The 24,530-nt window shown below is 43.4% G+C and overlaps 1 protein-coding gene and 1 long non-coding RNA gene across 4 annotated transcripts in view; one reads left to right on the forward strand and one right to left on the reverse strand.

The window, feature by feature from the left end:
• Positions 1-23,848, reverse strand: LOC130267368 (uncharacterized). Its single transcript, XR_008843157.1, has 3 exons — positions 23,718-23,848; positions 810-932; positions 1-100 (listed from the first exon to the last, which is right to left on the reverse strand). It is a non-coding gene; the product is annotated as an uncharacterized LOC130267368 (long non-coding RNA).
• Positions 1-24,530, forward strand: part of LTC4S (leukotriene C4 synthase) — a 92,486-nt gene that overhangs the window by 56,723 nt on the left and 11,233 nt on the right. For all 3 annotated transcript variants that reach the window (XM_056517020.1, XM_056517021.1, XM_056517023.1), the window contains 2 exons: positions 6-76; positions 19,391-19,472. In XM_056517020.1, the coding sequence (XP_056372995.1) occupies positions 6-76; positions 19,391-19,472 (153 nt within the window). The remainder of the gene's footprint in view (positions 1-5; positions 77-19,390; positions 19,473-24,530) is intronic.

The raw sequence follows: 24,530 nt of genomic DNA on the forward strand, positions 1-24,530 counted from the left end.
TGCAGGGTTAACTGCATTGAATACTTTCCGCTGTTCCTTGCTGTGCTCTGGCTGTCTGGGATCTTCTTCCATCAAGGTGAGTTCAGGGTTGCCGACCCGCCTAAAGATATGAACACGGTTGTTATAAATACCGGCTGATAGAAGTGACTGGCAGCTTCCTAAAATAGTTCCCTGTTGCTAAACATCGAATCCCATCTCGTCTGATACTTTTAAGCCTTTAAAATTGGGCAGAGGAAATCTTTTTAGGTTATTAAAATTTTTTTTGTGTAAAATAATTTTTGTATTTTTATTTACTATTTATCAGTTTATTTACTATTTTATCAATTTACAAAATGTTTACTTTTCCTTATACACATAGGCACACCATTAGCTTGCTAAAATACAGTTATTCAGGGGAGAGCGCCTTTGGGGATCCATTACCTAGCCTGTGGTAGTCTGTACCAATGGAGCGCAGATGTCATGGATTAATGCTGGACATGTCCTGCATTGATCTGTATGAGCCATCTAATGATAGCTAATATAAGTCCCCCAAGGAGATTAATAATGTAACAAAGAAAAAAAATAAATAAAAGGTTTTACAAATATAAATTAACCCCTTTCATATTAAAAGTTGAAATGACCCCCTTTCCTATTTTCCATAAAAAATTTAAGGAAAATGAAAAATAAACATATTTAGTATTGCCATGTGCAGAATTGTCTGAACTACTAAAATATAACATTATTGATCCCAAATGATGAATGACGTGAATGGAAAAAAAAAAACGCTAAATTGTTCATAACAACAAGGAAAGTACAAACGGAGCACTCACCCGGATGAATTCACTTCTTGCTTTATTGGGTTCGTGGTGGCATACAGGCGAGCAAGACAGATGGGGAACAGAGGAAAAGGCGATGGACCGTTTAGCATGTCTGCGCTTTGTCAGGCCTATCCGCTAAAAAAACCACAAAATAGTTGTTTTTTTTGTGACATTACATTAAAAAAAGAAGGCATTTTGTAAAATTGGGGGGCTTTCAATTCAATGCAGTGCACTTTTTGGTTAAAAAAATAAAGACACCTTGGGCATCATTTACTAAGAGTTTCGGGTTTTTACTAGTGGGAAATGTTTCAGACTTGCAGGATTCCTCTCTATTTACTATTGGGAAAAGTCAGGAAAATTTTCTGAGCAGCTTTTTCTAGGTGGAAATTTCAAGTCATTTATTCACAGGATTTTCTGTGAATTCAATAGTAAATCGGTTTGGGTGTGAAACCACGCCCCCTTTGCAGCAGACCACGCCCCCTTTTCTGTTTTTCATAGTGTAGTGTCGGGTTTGTCGGATTTTCCAGGCACAGACTGTCGCACACTGTCGCAGACTGGCGCAGACATGTTACAGACACTCTGCGCCAAAATAACCCGACAAGAACTGGTCGGTTTCAACTTAGTAAATGAGGCCTTTTATCTTTATTCTGTAAAATGAAGCCCAACTTATATAGGTTTGATTTTGTTTTACTTATTATTACTAATTATTATTTTTTGTACGAAAATTAGTGTTTAAAAATGTCCTCCTCCAACCCCTATAACTTTTACATTTTTCCACATAAAGGGATGTGTAAAGGCAAATTTTTTCACCGTGATCTATAGTTTTTATCTGTACCATTTTTGCTTTGATGGGACTTTTTGATCACTTTTTATACATCTCTGTAGGGTATACAAAGTGACCAAAAATATCCCAAAAATTCTGGATTTTTATTTATTTTTTGTTTTTTTTACGTACATGCCATTGACCGTGCGGTTAAAGTAACATTACATTTTTATAGTTCGGACATTTACACACATGGAAATACCACATATGTGTATGTTTGTTTTTGTTTACATATTTTTTTTCTTAAATGGGAAAAGGGTGGTGATTCAAACTTTTATTAGGGAAGGGGTTAAATCACTTTTATTATCTTTTTTTTTTTTTTTACTTTTTTTGTACAGTTTTATAGTTCCCATTGGGGACTATTACATGCAATCTTTATATTGCATAAACTGTTCAATGCTATGCCATAGCATAGCAGTGATCAGTGCTATCGGTGCTCTGCTGTTCCAGCCTGCCATGGTTGGCTGGAGCATCAGATCATCGATCAGACGGTGAGGGGGGCAGGTAAGGGCCCTCCTGCCATACTCTCAGCTCATCGGGACACCCAGGTTTTATCAGGGTGGTCTCGATCAGCACCCCTGATCGGGACGTGTTTTTAAAACATTTTAGATGCTGTAATCTACTTTGATTGCGGAATCTAAGGGGTTAAAGGGGTACTCCGGTGAAAAACTTTTTTTTAATCAACTGGTGCCAGAAAGTTTTTCAGATTTGTAAATTACTTCTATTAAAAAATCTTAATCCTTCCTGTACTTATTAGCTGCTGAATACTACAGCAGAAATTCTTTTCTTTTTGAAACACAGAACTGTCTGCTGACATCACGAGCACAGTGCTCTCTGCTGACATCTCTGTCAATTTTATGAACTGTCCAGAACAGCATATGTTTGCTATGGGGATTTCCTTTTACCTTGGACAGTTCCTAAAATGGACAGAGATGTCAGCAGAGAGCACTGTGCTCGTGATGTCAGCAGACAGCTCTGTGTTTCAAACGGAAAAGAATTTCCACTGTAGTATTCAGCAGCTAATAAGTACAGGAAGGATAAAAAAAAATTAATAGAAGTAATTTACAAATCTGTTTAACTTTCTGGCACCAGCTGATTTAAAAAAAAAAGTTTTTCACCGGAGTACTCCTTTAATGCTGGACATTATTGTGATCTGTGATGTCCGGCATTAGCCACTGGCAAATAGCCACCCGGGCCACCCCACAATGATCCGTGCTCAGCTCATAGAAGGGGAACAGGACAAGGGCGTACAGGTGCGCCCTTTGTTATCGAGAGGTTAAAGATCTAGGTACAAAAAAAAAATTAGCCCTCATACAAGCCCCATATATGAAAAAGTTAAAAAGTTGTAGGAGTCAAAATAGGACAATGTTAAACATACTTATTTTCTTAACAAAAGTAATAAAACAAAACCTATATGAATTGGTTATTGTTGTAATCATATAAACCTATAAAATAAATATACCATGTCCTTTTTTTTAAGAAGTGCACTGCCAAAGAACAAAAGAACCAAAAAGGGGCAAAAAATAATAATAATCCACTAAATTTTGTTGTAAAATAACTGATGTCTTTACAAAGTAAAATTGGTCCTGCATAAAACAAGATGAAAAATTTAAATAGTTCTGGATTTTAAAATGCAAAGAGGAAAAAACGAAAAAAGCAAAAATAAAAATTTCTCCCATAGAAGCATTGCTTTTTCAGAAGAATAGCTCCAAATATGTGTAATCCAAGCAGACACTGATGAACTCTGTTGACTTTTATGGAGTCTATCAGTCAGAAATGCTTGAGTGACCAATTAGAACTTTGTCAGTAGCTCTGAACAACAGTGTGAATAGGGCCTGAAACCTTTAAAAAAAAAAAAAAAAAAAAAATATATATATATATACATACACACAGTACATAGAAGAAGGTGGCCGCACTCACCAGTACAGTAGAAAAGGGTCTGATGAAGCGTGTCTTGCGCACGCACAACAGCTGTCACCTATGCTGCTGATTCTGTTTGGCGTTCTGGTCCGGCCACACATCATGTGAGCTTTGCACTTTAATAAAGAAGATTTTCTATTGTACTGGTGAGTGCTGCCACCTTCTTCTACGCACTGAATTTATTATGGACTTTCTATGCTATAGTGGTACAGCACCAGTAATGTTACCGTAACTGCACCGGTACTTTGGCAGTTTTCAGCTTTCAGTGGGGACTGCTATAAAAGGGCTTTGTGCCGACCACTGTGTCTTTCTTTTTTCCTTTCTTTTTGCACTTGGTCCCAGCTGTTGTACAAGTGATCGTCCGGATAACCAGTCCAGTGTGTCAACATCCAAGCAAAAGTTGGTCGCAGCACAGAAATGGCAGACTCCAATATATAAAGAAAGCTGTGGTCTGTTATTGGTTACCAGCAGTGCAACGTTTCAGCTATAGGTTAGCCTTTGTCAAGCATCCTTGCTTGATAAAGGCTAACCTATAGCCGAAACGTTGCACTGCTGGTGACCAAGAAAAGACCACAGCTTTCTTTATATATTGGAGTCTGCTGTTTCTGTCCTGTGACCAACTTTTGCTTGGATATGTATATATAAACGGGATGAGTAATTAACTCAGGGAGAGTTCACCACACCTGGTGTGATGGAGCTTTCAAGGGCCACTTGGTCTAAGGCACCTCATCTCAGCCAAGCCAGATCACCCTGCTCTGTACTGACGAGGGGCAAGTACCCCGAAACAGCTGTCTCCAGATGGGTGCTCTTTCCTTCTGGAGAGAGAGTTCTGGCTTGGCATTAATCCCGATTAGCTTTTTATGTTCCGTAACTGGAGCTAAGCTGATACCAGGGAACATCGCCTGAAAAGGTGATGTAATGAGCTGACTTGCATATTCCCCTATGTATATATATATATATATATATATATTATACACAAAATACAATTTTTTTTATAATTTAATTATTATTATTTATTTATTTTACATTTTAATTATTATTATTATTATATTCTTTCATAGAAGCTTTTTCTTTGCAGGAGAATAGCTCCAACTATATGGGATCCAGTGGATCCAAGCGGACACTGATGAACTCTATTGACTTTTTTGGGGGTCTCTCAGTCAGAGATATTAAAACTCTGTTAGGCACTGTGAGCATAATTCTAAACAGAGCCTGAAACATAAAAAAAAATAAGTCATATCCTGGTACAAAGGAAGAGAGGGCCCTGCCCACGAGGGCTTATAATCTTCAAGGTAAAGGAGTAGGTAAGGGAGGCAGCTTACGGTGGCAGCGGGGGTTATTATAGGTTGTAGACTTTTTTTTTCAGAAGAATTGGGTTTTCAGGTTGTTTTTGAAAGTTTGGAAAAAGTCAAATAGGTTGGGGTTGTGAGTTTCAGAGTATTCTTTCCTTTAGAGTAGTGTTTCCCAACCAGGGTGCCTCCAGCTGTTGCAAAACTACAACTGGCTGTCCGGGCATGCTGGGAGTTGTAGTTTTGCAGCAGCTGAGGCCCCTTGGGTTGAGAAACACTGCTTTAAAAAAAAGCAAAGCTATGCTGCAATAATGAGGTGCTAAAATGTAAATATTGGAACACCTAAATCCCCTGTCTTGTTATCATTATTAATAGTACATTATCATAGAATCATATTAATAAAACGTCTTGCTGTTGCTTAGAGTTTGTGTTTGCCTTGACCTCTATTTTCCGTAGTAAGCTCCGAAATTAAAATAAAAGCTGGGGAGAAATTCTACATTGGATTTTCCTCTGTTGATTTGACATACGGGGTCGTCGTTAATCACGGGGTTAATTATTAGAGGTGACCTAGATAATTACAATGTAAATTAGCATATCTCTAAAAATCCCCAAAATGCCTCAGAAAAGAAATTGTAGCTATTCGGTGTAACTATATTGCCATCTAGGGGCCAGATTTGCCAACTACATGATTTGTCAGCTAATTTCTGAATACAGTGATCCCTCAACTTACAATGGCCTCAACATACAATAGTTTCAACATACAATGGTCTTTTCTGGACCATTGTAAGTTGAAACCAGAATTGACATACAATGTACAGACAGTCCAGATCTGTGAAACGTGTCAATGGCCAGAAGAACCGACCAATCAGAATGGGCAATTTACTGGTAAAACACCTGTATTACTGAAGCGTATGCACTGACTAATGTCTGGTAGCGCCCCCTATAGTACAGGGAGATATTTCATGTTCTGTACACTTTATCTGTATTACTGAAGTACATGCACTGACTGGTGTCTGGTAGCGCCCCCTACAGTACAGGGAGGTATTGCATGTTCTGTACACTTTACCTGCATTACTGAAGTGTATGCACTGACTGGTGTCTGGTAGCGCCCCCTACAGTACAGGGAGGTATTGCATGTTCTGTACACTTTACCTGTATTACTGAAGTACATGCACTGACTGGTGTCTGGTAGCGCCCCCTTCAGTACAGGGAGGTGTTACATGTTCTGTACTCTTTACCTGTGCCAGGGTTAGCTGCTCCTTTGGACACCAGGTAAAGGCGGCTCCATGTTACTTTTTTTTAGGACATTGCATGTTCTGTACAGGACCCCGAAGAAGCTCCTGTCCTCTACATAGACCAGTGTTTCCCAAGCAGGGTGCCCCCAGCTGTTGCAAAACTACAACTCCCAGCATGCCCGGACAGCCTTTGGCTGTCCGGGCATGCTGGGAGTTGTAGTTTTGCAACAGCTGGAGGCTCCCTGCTTGGAAAACACTGACATAGACAGTGATTACGGCTCCCAGCAGATCTTTCTTACTTTTATATGTAAGGATTTGCTTTATCTATATTAATTATCTACTTATTTTTCTTTAATCCTCATTTTTTCCTATTTTTGGATGACATACAATGGTTTCAACATACAATGGTCGTCCCAGAACCAATTAATATTGTAACTTGAGGGAGCACTGTATATTCTTTAAAATAGGCTAAATAGGGCAATGATGCAAAGTACCTTTAATATCATCCTCTGACTCTTCTTTGAATTTTATGTCACTATGTATCCTACTGTAGATCGCCATAGGTCCAATTCCATTCCCCCTCTTTCCTGTATTTATTTGTTATAAACAAAGAAATGTTACATCTGCCTATGTATTTTCCCCCAAAGTGGCCACATGTGTAATGTTGTGGTAGTAAATAGAGAACATGTTATTCCATTTGTTTTTCTTTGGTTCTGTAGCATCTGCATTAACTTGGTCAGCTTCTCTCCCCTATTCTCTCTCTATTTTAAAAGGGTACTCCGGTGGAAAACAATTTGTTTTAACTCAACTGGTGCCAGAAAGTTATACAGATTTGTATATTACTTCTATTTAAAAAAAAAAATTTAATCCTTCCAGTGCTTATCAGCTGCTGTATACTACAGAGTAAGTTGTTTAGTTCTTTTCTGTCTGACCACAGTGCTCTCTGCTGACACCTTTGTCCATGTCAGGAACTGTCCAGAGCAGGAGAGGTTTGCTATGGGGATTTGCTCCTGCTCTGGACAGTTCCTGACATGGACAGAGGTGTCAGCAGAGAGCACTGTGGTCAGACAGAAATTAAATTTAAAAAGTAAAGAACTTCCTCTGGGGCATACAGCAGCTAATAAGTACTGGAAGGATTAAGAATTTTAAATAGAAATAATGCACATATCTGTTTAACTTTCTGGCACCATACTGTTTTTCACTGGAGTACCCCTTTAAAGGGGTATTCCGTCCCTAGACATCTTATCCCCTATCCAAAGGATAGGGGATAAGATGTCAGATCGCCGGGGTCCCGCTGCTGGGGACCCCGGGGATCGCTGCTGCAGCACCCCACTGTCATTACTGCGCAGAGCGAGACCGCTCTGCACGTAATGACGGGCAATACAGGGGCCGGAGCATCGTTACGTCACTGCTCTGCCCCTCGTGACGTCACGGCCCGCCCCTTTCAATACAAGTCTATGGGAAGGGGGCGTGGCGGTCGTCACGCCCCCTGCCATAGACTTGCATTAAGGGGACGGGCTGTGATGTCATGAGGGGCGGAGCCATGACGTCACGCTGCTCCGGCCCCTGTATCGCCCGTCATTACGCACAGAGCGAAGTCTGTGCAGTAATGATGGCGTGGTGCTGCAGCAGCGATCCCCGGATAGGGGATAAGATGCCAGGGGCGGAGTACCCCTTTAAGGTTAAACATGCAAATACATAAACAGCAAATACACAGGCCAATAATGTAATGGATGGTCTGAAGCTGCCAGAATGAGAGTCTTTAAACATAGTTATAGTGCCTGTCAACTAAACACATGACACAGTTTTATTTTAACCAATCATTATAGCCCAAATGAATCGCATGGAGACCTCATCATGAATACTAAGCGGGCCAGTATTAGTGTTGCTCGCGAATATTCGCAATTCGAATATTATTCGCGAATATCGCATATTCGCGAATTCGCGAATTTCGCGAATATAGCGCTATATATTCGTAATTACGAATATTCGTTTTTTTTTTTTTTTTTTTCTTCACAGTACACATCACAGTGATCACCCCTCTCTGCTTCCAGCTTGTGTGGTGTAAAGAAGGCTGTAATACTACTGTGTGAGACTGACGTGCGAAAATTCGCATATACGGAAATTCGCATATACGAAAATTAGCATATGCTAATTTCGCATATGCGAATTTACGCGCGTGTTAATTTTGTATGCCAATATTCACATGATAATTTTCGCATACGCGAATATTCGCATATGCGAAAATAAAACGAGAATATAACGAATATGAGAATATTCGCGAATATATGACGAATATTCGTCCATATATTCGCGAATATTCGCAAATTCGAATATGGCCTATGCCGCTCAACACTAGCCAGTATGTATAGTCGTCACCAAAAGTGTTGAGACTAACACAAATGTTGACTTTGGGTAGGGTCACACGTAATGGATCCTCAGCATATCTTATGCTGCGGATCCGCCGATGACCGACTCTGGAGTGTGCCTCCTGCTGTGTCTGCGTTGTCTGCTCGTAGCAGCAATCCACCGCTATGAGCAGACATGCAGGGACCTGCGAGTCATTACGCGCAGTGTACTCACAGACATCACTGATGCTCCCCTTGCTCCCTGAGGGAGAGTGGCCGCGATGTCTGAGTACGCTCCGCAGGTCCCTGTGTGTCTGCTTGTAGGGGTGGACAACACAGGCACAGCAGGAGGCACATTGGGAATATGTGCATTAACACTAGGTTGTTATGAAGAGTGAGCAGATGAATTGCACTACATTGCTTAGTCATTCCTTGCCATGAAAATTAACCACACAAACTCAATTTTTACTCTACTTCCACCCTGCCACGAAATGACTTGCTAACATAATGTCGGTGATCTTCTTATTAGTTCGGAGGGAAGGGCAGCTAATATCACTCCATCATGCTGATTAAATTATAAAAGAAGACTGGTTGCTTTAAAAGGGGCATGGTTTTTGAAATCATTGCCTTTTTTTCTTAACCATGGTTATCTCTAAGGAAACACATGCAATCATCATTGCTTTGCATCAAAAAAGCTTTACTGGCAAGGACATTGCTGCTTGTAAGATCGGCCCTAAGTGAACTGTTTATCGGATCATCAAGATCGTCAAAACATGCATGAGGTTTAATTGCTGTAAAGAAGCCTTCAGGGGGCCCAAGAAAGTCAAACAAGTGCCAGGACCATTTCCTCAAGAGGATTCAGCTATGGGATTGGTTCCACACTAGTGCAGAGCTTTCTTAAGAATGACAGCAGACAGATGTTAGTGTATCTGCACACACAGTGTGGGGAAAACTTTTGAAGGTTGACCCCAGGGGCGTAGCTAGAAACCACGGGGCCCCGGTGCGAAAAATTGCCCTGGGCCCCCCTACCACCTGACGACCCTCTTCCCCAATCCCGGACGACCCCTTACTTGGCTGCACAAAGATATCAGTGATTACAGCACTGATGGGACACATATAGTTGTGTATTCTCCTGACTGTGTCCCATCAGTGCTGTAGTCACTGATATCTTTGTCCCTTTGGCCCTGCCTGTTAGTCACTTATATTATTCTCCTGACTAAGTGACTAACAGGCAGGGCCATGCAGACAAAACAGGCATTGAAGAATAATACGCCCATTTTTCTGGTGGGGGTCCAACTGCTGGATGTAAAGCTATAACTCCCATCATGTCTAGAGAGCCTCAGGCATTATAGGAGTTGTAGTTTTTCAACAGCTGGAGAGCCATAGATTAGGGTACATCGTCACCAATGATCACTGCAGAACTAACAAGTGACTACAGCTCTGATGGGACAGTCAGGAGAAAACACAATGATATCACTGACCTGAGTGACGTCTTCTCTGTTGTCTTTTCTTTCTTTCTCCATCTGGTCCAGACGTCAGGACGTCTTCCAGCTCCATCTTCTCTGCAGAGTCTGACACCCGGACATCATAGGTTCTCACTTTGTCAGTAGATCCTCATCCTCTGTATGAAGACAATAATCATTATTATTCTGCTAAATACTGTACCCCCTGAATATAATCCTGCCACACACTGTATCCCCTGAATATAATACTGCCACACACTGTATCCCCTGAATATAAAATTACCATCCACTGTACCCCCTGAATATAATACTGCCATCTACTGTACACCCTGAATATAATACTGCCACCCACTGTATTCCCTGAATATAAAATTACCATCCACTGTACCCCTGAGTATAATACTGCCATCTACTGTACCCCTGAATATAATACTGCCATCTACTGTACCCCTGAATATAATACTGCCTCCTTCTGTACCCCCTGAATATAATATTGCCACCCACTGTATCCCCTGAATATCAAATTACCATCCACTGTACCCACTGTACCCCTTGAATATAATACTGCCACCCACTGCACCCCCTGAATATAATACTGCCACCTACTGTACTCCAAATATAATACTGCCCCCTACCATCCCCCCTGAATATAATTCTGCCACACACTGAGCCCCTGAATATAATCCTGCCACACATTGTGCCCCTGAATATAATACTGCAACACACTGTACCCCTGAATATAATCCTGCCACACACTGTACCCCTGAATATAACACTGCCCCACATCGTGCCTCTGAATATAATACTGCCACACACTGTGCCCCTGAATATAATACTGCCACACACTGTGCCCCTGAATATAATACTGCAACACACTGTACCCCTGAATATAATCCTGCCACACACTGTACCCCTGAATATAACACTGCCCCACATCGTGCCTCTGAATATAATACTGCCACACACTGTGCCCCTGAATATAATACTGCCACACACTGTGCCCCTGAATATAATACTGCCACACACTGTGCCCCTGAATATAATACTGCCACACACTGTGCCCCTGAATATAAACCCTCAAAAATAACCATGCTATACACTGTACCCTCCCACACATCCTACATACATACATATATCTTGCTTACACACATCTATCTTTCATACACACACATCATTTATACACACATCATACATACAGTACATAAGCGCATCATTCATACACATGCCACCTCCGAACCCCCCAACACATGCATAATATATACATACACATCTTACATACACATACATCATACATACACCCCTCCTCCTGCAGATCCCTCTGCATAATTCATCTCCACACATCATACATACATCCTTCTAGCTTACACACATCTCCACACATCATACATATACATCTTTCTTACACACATCTATCATTCATACACACACATCATTCATACATCATACATACAGTACATACACATACATAATTTATACATACGCTGCCTCTGGACCCCCCCACACATACATAATACATACATACGCCTCCAGATCCCCCCAACATAATACATGTCCACACATCATACATATACATCTTGCTTATACACATCTATCATTTATACACACACATCATACATACAGTACACATACATCATTCATACACACGCCGCCTCTGGACCCCCCACACATGCATAATACATACACATCATACATATACATACACCCGCCACCTCCAGATCCCCCAACAAAATACATGTCCACACATCATACATATATCCTTCTAGCTTACACACAACATTTATCATTCATACAACATAAATACAGTATATACACACACATCATTCATACACACGCTGCCTCCAGACCCCAAATCCCCCCTCCTCTGTACCCCCAAATCTCATATCATCCCTCCCCTCCCCCCCTCCTCTGGACCCCATATCTCATATCACCCCCCCCTCCTCTGGACCCCATATCTCATATCACCCCCCCCCCCTCCTCTGGACCCCAAATCTCATATCATCCCCCCTCCTCTGGACCCCATATCTCATATCACCCCCCCCCTCCTCTGGACCCCATATCTCATATCACCCCCCCTCCTCTGGACCCCATATCTTATATCATCCCTCCCCTCCCCCCCCCTCCTCTGGACCCCATATCTCATATCACCCCCCCCTCCTCTGGACCCCATATCTCATATCACCCCCCCTCCTCTGGACCCCATATCTCATATCACCCCCCCCTCCTCTGGACCCCATATCTCATATCATCCCTCCCCTCCCCCCCCCCTCCTCTGGACCCCATATCTCATATCACCCCCCCCCCCCTCCTCTGGACCCCATATCTAATATCCCCCCCCCTCCTCTGGACCCCATATCTCATATCACCCCCCCCCCTCCTCTGGACCCCATATCTCATATCACCCCCCCCCCCTCCTCTGGACCCCATATCTCATATCACCCCCCCCCCCCTCCTCTGGACCCCATATCTCATATCACCCCCCCCCTCCTCTGGACCCCATATCTCATATCACCCCCCCCCTCCTCTGGACCCTATATCTCATATCATCCCTCCCCCCCACTCCTCTGGACCCCATATCTCATATCACCCTCCCCCCCCCCCCCCCCAGTAGTCAGGTAGTCTCCTCAGATTTTTATATTAGGACGCCCCCTCCCTCCCCTCCAGTAGACCATTGTTTCCCAACCAGGGTGTCCGGGCATGCTGGGAGTTGTAGTTTTGCAACAGCTGGAGGCACCCTGGTTGGGAAACACTGCAGTAGACAGTCCCCTTCACTTACCAGGTGGCTGCATCCAGCAGTGCACCACATTTCATCGACGATGCTGCTGCTGTAGGAGTCGGAGGCAAAAGACACCGTGCAGCTCCACCGGATGACGAGCGGTGCGCGGCCATACAGAAACGGCGGCCGCGTAATGACGTAGAGCTTAGTGACGCCCCCTTGCTGTTATTTTGGGAACGTCATTACGCAGCCACCATATCTGTACGGCTGCGCACCACTCGTAAGCTGGGGGAGGAGCCTCTGCGCAGCAGTGAAAGGTATTTCATCTGGGGACGCCAGGTCGGCACAATGAATGAAAGCCGGAGGCAGAGCGGCTTGCAGCGGCGGGCCCGGGCGACTTGCTGGCAGCGGCCCGGGACCTGTTGCTGTAGCATAGCATAGTATAGTGAAGTGGCAGGGGGCCGCGTGGGCCCCCCCCCCCCCCCCGGGCTACGGGCCCAGTCGCGATTGCGACCCTTGCGACCACTATAGCTACGCCACTGGTTGACCCGGTGTCAAGAATGGCAGCAGAGATGCCAATAATAAAAATAAATAAAAAAAACTCAAGGACAGACTTGAATTAAATTACAGAAGAAGAGGGTAAAGTTAGATTCTCTTACTGTTTGGGACATCTGGAAGAATGATTGTCCGGAGAAGAAAAGATGATGCTACCATGAGTCATGTGTGGGGTGACTTTTCATCCAAGGGAGTAGGCTCACTCAGTTATGCCTAAGAACACTGCCATGAATAAAGAATGCTATCTAAACATCCTTCAAGGGCAACTTCTTCCAACGATCCTGGAGCAATTTGGTGATAAACAATGCTCTTTCCAGCATGATGGAAACCATGTCACAAGAAACATCCCAGATCTCAGTCTCCTGTGGTCAATCCTCAAAAATCACCAAACAAAACCAGAAAAATCGAGATATATCTAAGCACCGATTAGGCAAGAATGGGTTGTCCTCAGTCAGGATTTGGCCCAGAAGCTGATATGCAGCATACCAGGGCGAACTGTATAAGTCTTAAAAATAAGGGGTCGACATTGTAAATATTGAATTGTTACATAGACTTGATGTATTTGTCAATAAAAGTTTACACACTCTATACAGTATACCATAAAAACATCTGACTAAAAATCTAAAATCACCGAAGCAGCAAATGTTGTGAAAACCAGTCTCATAACTCTTGGCCATGACTGACTATTCATGAAATCCTGCCACCAGCCTGAGTACAAGTTCCAAACAGCATGTTGGATTCATAGATTGTAATGTCGAAAAAGACATTTTCGCCTAATCACGTGCAGAATTATTTCTAAGGAAGAAAAAAAAAAGAAAGAAAGAAGGTAGAAGCTAATATTTGTCATCTTAGGGGACAAATTCCTTTCTGACTCCAAATCTGGCAATCAGAATAAATACCTGGATCGATAACCCTTCTCCACAATCTAGTAACCATAACCTGTAATGTTATTACTCTCCAGAAATACATCCACGCCCTTTTTGGACTCATGACCACTTTAAGCACTTGGGAGTGAGGGCATGCTGGAAATTGTAGTTTTGAAGGGCCATAGGTTTGGAGACCACTGTACTAGGGCATAGGGACAAGGGTTGACGGCCCTTTAAGTTCTTCTAACAATCCAAACTTGAAAGCCATAAAATGTATTAGCTAAGTTCAGGCACTACAGGACAGGCAAACCAAGCAATTGCAGAGCCGGTGCTTGCCCGTCTTGTAGCAACGGGGCAATTCCCCCCATCACTATTAAAGACATCCTTGTGTCCCGAAAAATCTTTTCAGGACACAATGATGCCCCGGTTACCTCTGTGCGGCTGCCGGCCCTGCGTTAATTTTAAAAATGCAGAGGCCGACGGGAAGTAGCACACGCAGGGACGTCACTGACGTCCCGTGCATGCGCCCATGGCAACAGAGCGGAGCGTTGAGGAGGACGCACGCGCATGGTAGGTAAGTGACCAGTGGGCAGCGGCACGTCATCTTCAGTATTCCGACCACCGCTCCGGGCTCACGATCATAGGCTATGGGCCATAGCAGTAGATCGTGACCCCGGAGCGGTGGTCGGAATACTGAAGTGGGCAGTAAACACTATATATATATATACACTGTATATGGCTGAAGGCTGTATGTCTGTGGGGGGAACATACTGCACCTAATGTGGGGGAGCTATACAGCACCTAATGATGGGGAGCTATACTGCACCCAATGTGGGGGAACTGTACTGCACCTAATGTGGGGAACTATATACTGCACCTAATGTGGGGGAACTATATACTGCACCTAATGTGGGGGAACTATACTGCACCTAATATGGGGGAACTATACTGCACCTAATGTGGGGGAACTATACTGCACCTAATGTGGGGGACTATATACTGCACCTAATGCGGGGGAACTATATACTGCACCTAATGTGGGGGACTATATACTGCACCTAATGTGGGGGACCTGTACTGCACCTAATGTGGGGGACTATATACTGCCCCTAATGTGGGGGAACTATATACTGCACCTAATGTGGGGGACCAGGTACTGCACCTAATGGGGGGGGACTATATACTGCACCTAATGTGGGGGACTATGTACTGCACCTAATGTGGGGGACTATGTACTGCACCTAATGTGGGGGACTATGTACTGCACCTAATGTGGGGGACTATGTACTGCACCTAATGTGGGGGACTATGTACTGCACCTAATGTGGGGAACTATACTGCACCTAATGTGGGGGAACTATACTGCACCTAATGTGGGGGGAACTATACTGCACCTAATGTGGGGGGAACCCTGCTGCACCTAATGTGGGGGCCTCGTATCGACGTTCGCTCACGTCGCGCTCCCAGAATTCAAGGGCCGGCGTTACTACGTCCTGATGCCGGCCCTAGAGCGTGACATGCATCAACATCAAGGGGGGGCGCCTCCATGTCCATTTTGCTTGGGGCCCCCAAATTCCTTCAAACGGCCCTGGCTCAGTTACCTACTAGATATGTGCTATGTCTGTGGACGAATATATAGGAGACTAATCAAATTTTAAGGGGTTGCCCCTCTCGGGGATAAGCCCTTACTAGATACCCTCCCCTAAAAACAACTTTTATTGAATTTATATTAAAATTCTTATAACCCCTCCATACGTTTTAAAATTATCAGCGATGCAGTACTGTACTTGCAGTGGGGATATTGTATTAACCCCCTACTGTATTAGGTATCACTGGAGCTATGGTGCCTAAATTGTAAATATGATTGGTGTGCTACGGTATCTGCATCACCTAACCATAGACTGCCAGGCCTATTATGATTCAAGATCTGCCGCTGGTTAAAACACAGTCAAAACCTCCCCATTATATATAGGATGGAGTTTATAGAATGTAGAAAGCAGAGAAAAAACAGCTCACATCCTCCCAACTCACGGATTCAGAACCGGCTCGGTGCGTCTCTGGATACTTGTAGAAAATCTGGACAGTCCAGCACTTAAACGAATGCAGCTTTATTCCAATGTGGTAGGAGGGTGTGTGATGTAGGGCAGATGGAATTACCCTAGGGGCAGATGGCATTAACCCAGGATGTGGTTTATTCTCAATACCACCTGAAGGTATACCGCTGGATCCTGGGCTAGGCACGGGAGCAATAATGACTCTGACGCCAAGTTACGGACAACAGTGAGTGACAGATGGTACAGTCTATACAGTTCAGCCAGGGCCCACGGAGGTGACCTATGACTTCAGAGACCTTAAGGGCTTGATGGGACTTGCAGTAGATTTGGACAATTTTAGTGCAGACCACTCTGACTTGACAATAGATGACTGTGACTGACTTGACTTGAGACTGACAAAGCTGTGGTTGTAGCTTATTGCAGGATTGTAGCTGCTGGACTGACTTGAGGCGTCCTATGGACTCCAGACACTCTAGGACTTTACTGCACTGCAACTCAGCAGAAAGAACAGAGGTCAAAATGAGTGAAGATACTTTTCCCACGGCTTTAATAGGGGAGACTCTGGTGGGGTCCCATAGGTCACCCTTAGGTCACATGGTCACTGATACCTCACTGGGTTACACTCACATGACAACTGGTGATCACATATTAACATTTCTTAAAGCAATAACACTTTTATATACATTTTACAGTATAACACATGGCAGAAAATATATACATTAGGGGACAGGTGAAGAGGGGGCCCAGGGGTCACTGTAGGGAGGCTGCCAGACAGGGCAATAGGGATACGGAGGTACAACTCCTGTACTGGGCCACCACAAACTCCCCCTCTTAAACACAGCTGTCCTCGGCGCCCAGTCCTGGAGGGCGGATGACCGTAAGTGGCCTCTGGGGCCAGGAGACAACAGTTTCTGGGGCAATGTTGTAAAATGTCCTTCACAGGTCTTAAAATAAGTAACAAAAACAGGGGACGAGTCCATGTAGCATTTTGCGAAAATGTCCATTCATGCTCCTTTGTTTTGGGGTACTAACATATGGGGTTGATGAACCTTGTAACTGCATCCTTAACACATTTAATACACTTGAGCCGGATAGGGCTGCTGGAGGCTCTCTACCCGATGCTGGGGCCCATCGGCAAAAGCTACTACTCCCCAAAACACTATGCATACTTTTATACAACATAACACTGTTACCTTTAAATACAGCAACTCTGTCACTATACATGCTTTATTTATATCTCAGGGGAACCCCCTGGCCAGTAGAGCGCCCTGTACACAGGTGAACATTTGCCATTATGGACTGGAAAGACACATTTAAGTTGCAGTTCTATCTAGGAATTACTTATGACTAGCCTACAAATACATTACTGAATTGGACTAAATTGGACTATACATTATACTGACAACTTTATGCACTTTACTGTCACTATTCCCTGTACCTAGCTGGTATTTGTAATGGCGGTGAGGTAGTGGATATGCTTCTTCTGTAGCTGCTGGACTGACTTGAGGCATCCTATGGACTCCAGACACTCTAGGACTTGACTGCGCTGCAACTCAGCAGAAAGAACAGAGCTCAAAAAGAGTGAAGAGACTTCTCCCAGGGCTTTTATAGGGGAGACTCTGGTGGGGTCCCCTAGGTCACCCTTAGATCACATGGTCACTGATACCTCACTGGGTTACACTCACATGACGACTGACATGACAACTGGTGATCACATGTTAACGTTTCTTAAAGCAATAACACTTTTATATACATTTTACAGTATAAAACATGGCAGAAAATATATCCATGAGGGGACAGGTGTAGAGGGAGCCCAGGGGTCACTGTAGGGAGGCTGCCGGACAGGGTAGCAGGGGTACAACTCCCGTACTGGGCCACCACACCAAGTTAGCAGAAGGTACACAAAATCTCACCTGCACAGATCACCCGTTCACATCTAGACGTGTTTCAGGCAATGCACCCCGAAACGCATTAAGATGTGAACAGTTGATCCGTGCAGGTGAGATTTTGTGTACCAACAAGCACAAAGACACAGAAGCCGGCACAGGCTCTTAGAACACTCCGGATCTCTAACTGCAGCGGCTCTCGAGCAGTAATACAGGTGTATGGAACACCCAGAACCTGACCGTGGTGCATGACAGCAACTACCATGGCGAGTCCTGCTTGATTGCTGTCCGTCACCCCGCCAAAGTATTTTTTATGCACCTGGAATAAAGAAGATACTTTTGCACCGTCTAACCGTGAGTGCCTCCTCTTTTCTTTCTTCTGGAGATTTTGTGTACCTTTTGCTAACTTGGAATGAAGCTGCATTTGTTTAGGTGCTTGACTGTTCATATTTTCCTACACGTTTATAGTATAATCATAGTGATTTACTAGGGCACCCTCAGTCAGAATAAACCATGTATTCTAACTATATACTATCATGCAGTCTTGCTTTTCATTTAAGATTCATTACTGAATTCTGAAAACTTTAGGGTTGGGTCCCACGTAGCCTATATGGTGCATTTGCTGCTGTGTATTTGCTGCTGTGTATTTTCCTACCCATTGACTTTAATGGGTAGGAAAATCAGCTGCAGAAATGTTTTAGCCAAATACGCAGTATATGCGCTACATGTGACCCTACCCTTTGGGTGCGTTCACACTTGCGTATTTTCTGCTAAAGATCTGCTGCAGATCTGCTTCTGAAGATGTTTCTGCCACTTGACTTCAAATCAGCTACGGCAAATCTGCTGCAGATCTGGGGCAGAAAAAAACGTACATGTGAATGTACCCTTAAAGGGGTACTCCGGTGGAAAACTTTTTTTTTTAAATCAACTAATGCCAAAAAGTTAAACAGATTTGTAAATTACTTCTATTAAAAAAAATCTTAATCCTTCCAGTACTTCCAGTGCTTAATACTACAGCGGAAATTCTTTTCTTTTTGGAACACAGTGCTCTCTGCTGACATCTCTGTCCATTTTAGGAACTGTCCAGAGCACCATATGTTTGTGCTATGGGGATTTTCTCCTACTCTGGACAGTTCCTGAAATGGACAGAGATGTCAGCAGAGAGCACTGTGATCATGATGTCAGCAGAGAGCACTGTGCTCGTGATTCAGCAGAGAGCTCTGTGTTCCAAAAAGAAATGAGTTTCCTCTGTAGTATTCAGCAGCTAATAAGTACTGTAAGGATTAAGATTTTTTAATAGAAGTAATTTACAAATCTGTTGGACTTTCTGGCAACAGTTGGTTTAAAAAAAAAAAAAAAGTTTTCCACCGGAGTACCCCTTTAAAGCTTTAACAAAGAACAAATAATAATCTTGTATTCTGTCTCCTGTCTGTAATTTTAGGTACAGCGGCGGCCTGCGGGGTTTTATATCTATTTGCACGCTATCGCTACTTTAAAGGTTACAGCGTTTCACCACAGGGCAGGTAAAAATTGATTCAGTGTATGAACCTACTGTATATAATAGATTTTCATATGTGCACATGCAGTGATGAAAAGTTTAAAAAAAAGTTTACATATGCCATGTCAACATTTTGCAGTAGGGGGCAGCACAGAGCTAGAGCCACTTTGTGTTGCGGACAAGTTTTAACTGCACAGTGGTGCACCTGGCCGCCCGGCTAAGCACAGAACAACACTTGTAGTACCCTTCATAAGGGTTGGCTTGGGGCAACACTCTGCAAGGAATGATAGGCTGCAGAACTTCATTATTAGGATCTGATGATAAAATATATATGGCATTTCCTAGCAATATAGCTTCACATTACATGATGGGAACTCCTATGAAGAGGACCTGTAGCCTCACCTGACCTGTTTGTTTTAGTAAATATTTGGATTCCTCATGAAATAACAATTCTGGGATATCTTTTCTTATACTGTAGCTCTGTGTTGTGCTATTCTCCTGTTATTTTTACTAGAATGGGATATGAGGATGAGATTTAACTCCTTAAGACCATTTTCACCTTAAGGACTAGAGCGTTTTTTGCACATCTGACCTCTGTCACTTTAAGCATTAATAACTCTGGGATGCTTTTACTTAGGAATTTGATTCCGAGATTGTTTTTTCGTTACATATTCAACTTTTTAATTTTTCGCCAATATTTGCATCATTTTTTGGTGAAAAATTTTAAAATGTCATGAAAAATTTGAAAATTTAGCATTTTTCTAACTTTCAAGCTCTCTGCTTGTAAGGACAATAGACATACGAAATAAATTATATATTGATTCACATATACAATATATCTACTTTATGTTTGCATCATAAAGTTGACATGTTTTTACTTTTGGAAGACATCAGAGGGCTTCAAAGTTCAGCAGCAATTTTCAAATTTTTCACAAAATTTTCAAAATCGGAATTTTTCAGGGAGCAGTTCAGTTTTGAAGTGGATTTGAGGGGCCTTCATATTAGAAATACCTCATAAGTGACCCCATTATAAAAACTACACCCCTCAAAGTATTCAAAATGACATTCGGAAAGTTTGTTAACCCTTTAGGTGTTTCACAGGAATAGCAGCAAAGGGAAGGAGAAAATTCAAAAGCTACATTTTTTACACTCGCATTTTCTTGTAGACCCAGTTTTTGAATTTTTACAAGGGGTAATAGGAGAAAAAGCCCCCAATATTTGTAACCCAAAAATACCTCATATGTGTGTGTGAAGTGTTCAGTGGACACTGTAGAGGGCTCAGAAGGGAAGGAGCAACAATGGGATTTTGGAGAGTGAATTCTGCTTAAATGGTTTTTGGGGGGCATGTCGCATTTAGGAAGCCCCTATTGTGCCAGAACAGCAAAAAAAAAAAAAAACACATGGCATATTTATTTTGGAAACTACACCCTCAAGGCACGTAACAAGGGGTCCAGTGAGCCTTTACACCCCACAGGTGATTGATGACTTTTAGTTAAAGTCGGATGTGTAAATGAATAAAAAAAAATTCACTAAAATGCTGTTTTTTCCCCAAATTTTACATTTTTGCAAGGGATAATAGGAGAAAATGCCCCTCAAAATATGTAACCCCATCTCTTCTGAATATGGAAATACCCCAGGTGTGGATGTCAAGTGCACTGCTGGCGCACTACAATGCTCAGAATGAGGGGAGCACCATTGAGATTTTGGGGAGAATTTGTTTGGAATGGAAGTCATGGGCCATGTGCGTTTACAAAACCCCCCGTGGTGCCAGAACAGTGGACCCCCCACATGTGACCCCATTTTGGAAACTACACCCCTCACAGAATTTAACAAGGGGTGCAGTGAACATTTACACCCCACTGGCATTTGAGAGATCTTTGGAACAGTGGGCTGTGCACCCTGTGGGGTGTAAATGCTCACTGTCCCCCTTATTACATTATGTGAAAGGTGTAGTTTCCAAAATGGGGTGACATGGGGGGGGGGGGTGACTTTTCTGGCACCATGGGGGCTTTACAAACACATGTGGCCTTCAATTCCGGACAAATTTTCTCTCCAAAAGCCCAATGGCGCGCCTTCTCTTCTGAGCATTGTAGTTCACCCGCAGAGCACTTTACATCCACATATGGGGTATGTGCTTACTCATAAGAAATGGGGTTACAAATTTTGGGGGGCTCTTTTTCCTATTTTCCCTTGTGAAAATGAAAAATGCAGGGTAACACCAGCATTTTAGTGAAAAATATTTTTTTTTTATTTTCCCATCCAAATTAAATGAAAATTCGTCAAACACCTGTAGGGTGTTAAGGCTCACTATACCCCTTGTTACATTCCGTGAGGGGTGTAGTTTCCAAAATGGGGTCACACGTAGGTATGTATTTTTTTGCGTTTAGTCAGAACCGCTGTAAAATCAGCCACCCCTGAGCAAATCACCAATTTAGGCCTCAAATGTACATAGTGCGTTCTCATTCCTGAGCCTTGTTGTGTGTCTGCAGATCATTTCCATACTCAGGAGAAATTGCATTACAAATTTTGAGGGTCTTTTTTTCCTTTTACTGCATGTGAAAATAAAAAGTATGGAGCAACACCAGCATTTTAGTGTAAAATTTTTATTTTTTTTTACACTAACAGGCCGGTGTAGCCCCCAACTTTTCCTTTTCGTAAAAGGAGAAATAGCCGCCAAAATTTGTAGTGCAATTGCTCCCGAGTATGGAAATACCCCATATGTGGCCCTAAACTGTTTCCTTGAAATACGACAGGGCTCCGAATTGAGAGAGCACCATGCGCATTTGAGGACTTAATTAGGAATTGCACAGGGGTGGACATAGGGGTATTCTACGCCAGTGATTCCCAAACAGGGTGCCTCCAGCTGTTGCTAAACTCCCAGCATGGCTAGACAGTCAGTGGCTGTCCAGAAATTCTGGGAGTTGTTGTTTTGCAACAGCTGGAGGCTCCGTTTTGGAAACACTGCCGTACGATACGTTTTTCCTTTTTATTGGGGGGGGGGGGGGGGGAAGTGTAAGGGGGTGGTCGGCCGCTTCTGAGCGATCAATAGCAGGGATTGGAGGGGTGGCACCCCTGCCACCCCACTTCTATCCCTTCGGGATTGTGGGTGTCTTGGACAACCCGAATCACCCTTATTTTCCGGTTCACTGGAGACCTGTATGACCCGGAATCGCCGCAGATTGCCAGTGTGAATTCACCGGCGATTTGTGGCGATAGCCGGCATGAGGGGAGGGGGGTCTCAGGAACCCCCTGGACATTGGCACAGGATGCCTGCTGATAGATATCAGCAGACATCCCGGTCAGACATCCCGGACCGAAATTCCCACGGGCGTACAGGTACAGGTCCCTAAGTGGTTAAGGATGAGATATAAGGAGGTGATATGAGGATGGAATATGAGAACAAGATATGAGTATGGGTTTTGAGGATGGGATATGAGGACGGGTTATGAGGTTGGGATATGAGGACGGGATATGAGGTCGGGATATGAGAACAAGATATAAGGATGCGATATGAGAATGGGATATGAGAACGGAATATGAGGTTGGGATATGAAGATGGAATATGAAGACAGGATATGAGGTCGAGATAGAGGGACGAGATATAAGGACAGGATATGAGGAGGCGATATGAGGACAGGACAAAAGCAAGATATATAAGGTCTGGATATGAGAACAGAATATGAGGTAGGGATATGAGATCGGGACATGAGGATGGGATATAAGGATGGAATATGAGGACAGGATATGAGGTCGAGATATAAGGACGGGATATGAGGAGGCGAAATGAGGACGGGATGTAAGCAAGAGATATGAGGTCTGGATATGAGAACAAGGCTTATGAGAATGAGAACATCATTGTTGCTTATAATTAAAAAAAAAAAACTCCAAAAGTTCTTGTGCCGTGTTTTCCAACCAGTGTGCCTCCAGCTGTTGCAAAACTACAGCTCCCAGCTGGAAACACGCTGATTGGAAGACACTGGGGTAGATTGATCAAAACCTGTGTAGAGGAAGGGTGGTGAAGCTGTTGCCCATAGCAACCAATCAGATCGCTTCTTTCATTTTCCACAGATCTCTTTAAAAATGAAAGAGGCAAGCTGATTGGTTGCTATGGGCAACAGCATCAACCTTCCTCTACACAGGTTTTGATAAATCTCCCCCACTGTTCTAGGGCATCACTTAATTGCTGGTTGTTACCAGTTGCCTGTTAAGTCATTGATTTCTGTAAAAATAACAAATGAATGGCGCCAAATGTTCCGGATTTGTTACTTACATGTAGTTAATTGTTATTTTCAAGTAGTTAGTAAAACAGACAAGACAGGTCCTCTTTAAGGAAAAAAATATCAGTGGTTTCCATCTTTAGATAAGGATGTCTCTTAAAGGAAAACTGTAGTGCAATATAACTTATCCCCTATCTGAAGGATAGGTGATAAGTTATAGATCGCGGGGGTTCAACTGCTCGGCCCCCCCCCCCCCCCCGCAATCTCCTGTACAGGGCTGCGGCAGTATGCTGGAAGGGTGTTCCGTCTCCGCATGACGTGGCGGCCGACAATCTCCCTCTATGTATCCCATAGAGCGTCCAGTTGGGAACGACACAATGCTTCCTGCAGACTGCTGGGGCCCCGTCCAGGAGATCGCTGGGTTCCCCAGCAGTCGAACCCTTCCGATCTATAACTTATTAAAGATTATAGAAAAGTTATATTGCCCTACAGTTCCCCTTTAAGAAAACCTACCATAGAAACACTAAGGCTCAGGCAGGTGCCACATGTGGGCATCTGAATCACTTGGCACCAGTGACATGATGGTATCAGAGTTGGGGACAATATTTATACTCTATGGTGTTATTGTCTTTTAAGTTTTTTATTTTTTTGGTAAATGCTCTTCCTCCTCAAACACTAAGGAAAAACATCCCTTTGGTCAGTCCCGGTTAGTATGTTTTCCAACAGCTGAAGCTTCTTTTCCTGGCTATTTCCTGCTACTTGTTTGTCACCCCAGGGCTGATCTGTAAATCGGCTGCAAGCTGCTTCCGTGACACGTAGTACAGTGAGATGACCTAGGATTTCTTTTGTATATCCTTACCTGCTGT

Source organism: Hyla sarda, chromosome 4 (assembly GCF_029499605.1).
Source record: "Hyla sarda isolate aHylSar1 chromosome 4, aHylSar1.hap1, whole genome shotgun sequence".
In the NCBI taxonomy this organism is placed as follows: Eukaryota; Metazoa; Chordata; class Amphibia; order Anura; family Hylidae; genus Hyla; species Hyla sarda.